The sequence below is a fragment of the Lactuca serriola genome, chromosome 8 (genome assembly GCF_051521515.1).
Source record: "Lactuca serriola cultivar US96UC23 chromosome 8, Lser_US96UC23_V15, whole genome shotgun sequence".
Lineage (NCBI taxonomy): Eukaryota > Viridiplantae > Streptophyta > Magnoliopsida > Asterales > Asteraceae > Lactuca > Lactuca serriola.
Window position 1 is genome coordinate 82,994,918 of NC_136415.1, and position 5,644 is coordinate 83,000,561.

At 48.8% G+C, this 5,644-nt stretch overlaps 1 protein-coding gene across 1 annotated transcript; it reads left to right on the forward strand.

Moving 5' to 3' along the window:
- The first annotated feature begins 236 nt into the window (after positions 1–236).
- LOC145067111 (uncharacterized) lies at positions 237–5,353 on the forward strand. The gene is made up of 2 exons (XM_079014320.1): positions 237–3,300; positions 3,384–5,353. Exons 1-2 carry the CDS (start codon positions 237–239, stop codon positions 5,351–5,353), a joined length of 5,034 nt encoding a protein of 1,677 aa, XP_078870446.1.
- The last annotated feature ends 291 nt before the right edge of the window (positions 5,354–5,644 follow it).

Genomic DNA, 5,644 nt, shown 5'->3' on the forward strand with positions numbered 1-5,644 from the left:
ACAGACACAATCCCTAAATCATCCTCTAACTTGACTGTCGGAGCGTTTTTTCGGGAGCTCCTCCCGGAAAGCGGCTGACGACCTTTGTTCTCTGTGATCTTGCAGTACTAATCAGGCAACCAGGAAGAGCCTAGCTGAAGCACAAGCGAGGTCAAACGGGGAACGAGGTTCCATCATTTGGCGCCATCCGTTTGTGAGACAAAGATCGCAAATGAAAAGCACAAAAACGAGCATCAATGGCGTCCAGCGGTAACGACGGACAACCAGCTAGTCCCATACGTCCCATGACGACGTTGGACGAAACGCCACCACCTGCACCGGCCAGCAGGGTCGTTTTAGGCGAAGGAAGTTCTACAGCAATCACCGGAGACGCTTCACAATTGTCGTTTCCTCAGCAAGAAGCAACTCCGGTGGAGCTACTCCCGCCCACACAGCTTCAGATACCTCCGTTCTTCACACCGTCGTCGCAACATACACATATAATCTTCTCGACAACACCCCCGTCGGGTTACATTTCTAGTCTTCCACTGCCATTCACAACACCTTCACTGCTTCAGGCGACGAGTAGGCATAGTTCCACAACCCCATTGTCGCCACTGGCGCAAACCATGATGAACAACCCACCACCCATCTACCCGGCGACCTGTATGTGGTCAGGACCCACTATATCTGCCAACAACAACCTGCAACAACCGGTAATAATCAACCCTGCTGCGTCCATACCAACTTTCTCCACTAGTTATCCTTTTCAGTTGCCATTCCAACCATACCTCTTTTATGGACCAAGTCCGGGCTACTTCACACCACCACCGCATGGTATGAACTCCCAGTACCAGCAGGGGACGTTGACTATCCCAGGCCAGGATGGTTTTTCCCGAAGCGTAATGTCTCCGTTCGTCAAAGAGCTGTTGGATTATGAGATACCAAATACCGCAAAACTCCCAACGCTCAAAACGTACAATGGAACCACCGACCCGGACAGTCACATCGACACATACGAATGGACGATGACGTCGCTAAAACTCAACGAGAAGTTCTGGTGCACATACTTCGCAACGACGCTCGAGGGCAATGCCGACACGTGGTTCAAAACACTACAGCCAGGCAGTATTTCAAACTTCGCTCAGCTCAAGTATCTTTTCCTCACCAACTTCATGCAGTTACGCAAATACAAGGGGGACTCTCACTCCATTATTGGTTGTAAACAAAAAGAGGGTGAATCTGTACGAGAATACTTCACAAGATTTACAAACGCCACGCTAGATGTACCAGGGCATGACGAAGGTCTTATAGCCGGAGCCTTCACATGGGGACTTCTGCCAGGACCCTTGTCGCAAAAACTCATGGGAAAGAAGCCCTTAACACGAGTCGAGTTGAAGGAAAGAGTAGAACGATATCTACGACAGGAGGACGATGAAGCGGCTAAGCAAGCTTACTTGAATGCTATGACAACCACTAAGCATCACCAACCGAGTCATACGGACTTCCGAGGAGGTGGAAGACATTATAGTCAGGGAAGAAGACCGCCAGCGCGTTTTCGACCATTTGCCAGAGACGACAAACGGGTTCGTCGCCCGGAAGTATACACAGTGTCTGGGAAACAGCAACCGACCAAGTCACCCAAGAGCCGGTACTATGAGTACCACAAAAGTAAGATGCATGATACGGTTAACTGTTCGGTGCTAAAAAAGGAGATGGAGGAGAAACAACTCAAAGGAGATCTGGTGGAGGTAGCACGAAGTCTGCGCACCAAGTTTGACACCGAGAATGCGAAGGGCCCATCCCATGAGGGGGTTCAGCCTAGGGAGATATTCATGATACGCAACAAGAGAATTAGGGAGGAACAATGCGGAGAACAGACGACCATTAAACCTTCAGCACGCGTGCTCACATTCTCCATTCAGGATCCCAGGCCAGATGGTTGGAGAGGCGACAACCCGTTGATAATACAAGCATCCATCAGAGACGTGACTATCCACCGGGTCTATATCGACACCGGAAGTTCAGCAGACATCATCTATGAGCACTGTTTCCGACTCCTCCCTGATTGCTGGAAATACAACTTGCGACCTACGACTGGTAGGTTGGTGGGATTCACCGGCCATAGTGTGTGGCTGCTGGGCACAATCCACCTTCCCCTGAAAATCATCAGCCATGACAAACGGCGAAAGAAAACTGCCCTGATAGACTTTGTGGTCATTCGACACGCAGCAGAGCACAAACTCATTCTAGGGAGAACAACCCTCTTGAAGTTAGGAGCAGTACCATCAACCATGCATGGAATCATGAAATTTGACACACCGAAAGGTGAAGCTATGATACTAGCCACTCCGCCCAAAGAGTTGCAGTGCTATACAGTCATGAAGCCAGCAAAAATAACCAAAGGGTGCAAAAGACCCAGGGGCAATCCCATAAAGGGGAAGGAGATAATCAATGAAAACCACCCTGACCAGCCGATCAGCGTCGGATGTGACCTCCCAGATCATACGAGAAGAGCACTGGTCGACTTGCTCAAGTGCTACAAACATGTGTTCGCATGGACCCCTACAGACATGGTGGGAGTAGAAAGGAGGGTCATAGAACACAAAATGATGATCAGACCAGGAGCAAAAGAAGTTAAGCAGAAGAAGAGTGTCCAGGGGGGAGACCGTAATAGGGCGATTAATGCGGAAGTGACCAAGCTGACGGAGGCTGGGATATTAAGGGAGGCAATATTCCCAACATGGATCGCGAACCCGGTTATGGTCCGCAAACAGGATGGATTATGGCGTATGTGCATAGACTTCTCCGATCTAAACAAGGCCTGCTATCCCCTCCCGGAGATCGATCAGAAGGTAGAGTCACTACATGGATTTAAACAGAAATGCTTTTTGGACGCATATAAGGGATATCACCAGATCTTGATGAGCAAGGAAGACGAAGAGAAGACTGCCTTCTATACGGATCATGGCACGTTTTGCTACACAAAGATGCCTTTCGGATTAAAGAACGCGGGGGCAACATATCAACGTCTGGTTGATTCGATATTTGCCAAGCAGATTGGAAGGAACATCGAGGTGTACGTAGACGATATGGTAATTAAAAGCCCGTATGAGGAGAGGATGCTGCAAGACATCGAGGAAACATTAAAGACGCTAGAAGCGGTCAAGTTGAAGCTAAACCCAACTAAATGCATGTTTGGAGTAGAAGAGGGACAATTCTTGGGATACTATGTCACCAGACAGGGCGTCCAACCTAGACCGACCAAGGTAAACGAGTTCATCGAGACGCCAAGCCCAAACTCTCTTCGCGATGCACAAGGTCTGAACGGGAAGCTTACAGCACTAAGCAGGTTCATTTCGAAATCCACTGACAAGGCCATGCCATTGTTCCACACCTTAAAGGGGTGCATGGAGAAAAGCAACTTCCAGTGGACAAACGAGGCAGAAAAGGCGCTCCAGAAAATCAAGGAAGCACTACACGAACTGCCGACGTTGGCCACCCTATCCCCGGAGAAACGTTACAAATGTATCTTTCAACGTCGAGTGAAGCAATATCCTCGGTATTGGCTGTGGAAAGGGAGGGTGAACAAAGGACAGTGTACTTTGTTAGTAGAGCTCTGCAAGGACCGGAACTCAATTATCCCATGCTGGAGAAGTTGGTATTAGCACTCATCTATGCCGCGAGACGACTCAGGCGATACTTCCAGGCACACCAAATCGAAGTACTCACGAGCTACCCCATTAAACAGATCTTGCTCAAGCCAGAGACGTCAGGACGACTGGCCAAGTGGGCAATTGAGTTGGGGGAACACGACATAAACTACTGCCCAAGAACGAGTATCAAAGGGCAGGCACTAGCCGATTTCTTACTGGAAATCCCAAACGGAGGGAGCCCGACAAAGGAGAAGGTGTGGGTAGTTGAAGAGGCCCCAATGGAGCAGGGTTCATGGACCCTGTATACGGATGGAGCATCCAACAGGGAAGGATCGGGGGCAGGACTGATCTTAACAAGCCCAAAAGGGGAGGAGGTAACCTATGCCCTCCGTTTCGACTTCCACACATCGAACAACGAAGCGGAGTATGAGGCACTTCTTACAGGGTTACGGTTAGCTAAACAGATGGGTGCGAAAGCTGTAACAGCCTTAACCGACTCAAGATTAGTAGAGAACCAAGTCAATGGTAGTTTCGAGGTAAGAGACCCAAGAATGGGGAAATATGTAAAGATGGTGAAACAGCTAGTAGGGTCGTTCGGCTGGTTTGCGATCAAGCAGATACCTAGAAGCGAAAACAAGAGGGCGGACGCTTTGAGTAAGCTGGCATCCACATGCTTTGACCGTCTATCAAAGAAAGTTTTAGTAGAAGTACTCAGAGAAAGGAGTATAGATGAGCAGCAAGTGAGTATCTTAACCCCCACTGGACCTACATGGATGACACTGTACCAAGAATACCTCCAAAGAGGAGTGTTGTCAGATGGTCATGATGAAGCAAGGAAAATACGTATAAAGGCGCCCTCATACACGTTGGTAAATGGAGAACTGTACAAGAAGTGGTTCACGTCTCCATGGTTAAAGTGTGTGGATCAAGCCAAGGGGATAGAGATATTGCAGGAGGCACACTCTGGGCAAGTGGGCGCACATGAAGGGGTGAGAGCTTTGACGGGCAAAGTGTTACGAATGGGGATATACTGGTCGACGATACAGCGGGACGCAATAGAGATAACCAAGATATGTGGGGAATGCCAGTCTTATGCTCCAGTCCAGGTTAACCCCTCGGCCCCGTTAAGCAACATATCTAGCCCATGGCCTTTCTACCAGTGGGGCATAGACATAGTGGGCCCGTTCCCAGAAGCACCGGGAAAATTAAACTACATGGTAGTCACTGTGGATTACTTCACAAAATGGATCGAAGCTGAACCTCTGGCGTGCATATCTGGGAGGCACATGATAAAATTCGTATGGAAAAACATCATGACAAGATTCGGAACGCCTAAGATTCTCATCAGCAACAATGGCTTGCAGTTTGCTGAGAACCCGTTCAGAGATTGGTGCACTGCCAAAGGGATAAGCCAACGCTTTACATCAGTGGCACATCCTCAGGAGAACGGCCAAACAGAGGTGTCCAACCGAACCATTGTCAATGGGATTAAGAAGAGGTTGGGCAAAGCAAAGGGGAATTGGGCAGAAGAGATACCAATAGTGTTGTGGTCATACAGAACTACGCCACGGAAAGGCACAAAGGAAACCCCTTTCAGTTTGACGTATGGGACCGAAGCCATGCTTCCCATGGAAATAGCAGTAAACAAATTGAGGGTAGCCAACAAGGATGAGGAAAGCAATATGAAAGACCTAAGGATAAATCTAGATGTCCTATAGGAGAAACGCGAAGAATCGAGCGTACGCCAAGCCACGTACAAGCAAGTAACAGAAAGATATTACAACTAAAGGGTGAAGGAGAAGGCTTTCAAAGTCGGCAAATATGTTTTGAGGAAGAACGAAGCAAGCCGAGCCCAACCTCAAGGAAAGTTGGGTCCAACATGGGAAGGCCCATACAGAGTCACAGAGGCAAGTAGGAGCGAGGCATACACACTAGAGACGATGGAAGGGAGGCCCATTCCAAGAACGTGGAATGATAGAAACTTAAAGAAATATTTCTTCTAAGACAGG

What these genes read in the sequence shown, in the direction of transcription:
- LOC145067111 (XM_079014320.1), top strand. Translation starts at nt 237, where the DNA reads ATGGCGTCCAGCGGTAACGACGGACAACCAGCTAGTCCCATACGTCCC. An exon ending in CTCTCTTCGCGATGCACAAG is followed by an intron (nt 3,301 to 3,383) that starts GTCTGAACGGGA and finishes CACACCTTAAAG; the next exon opens with GGGTGCATGGAGAAAAGCAA.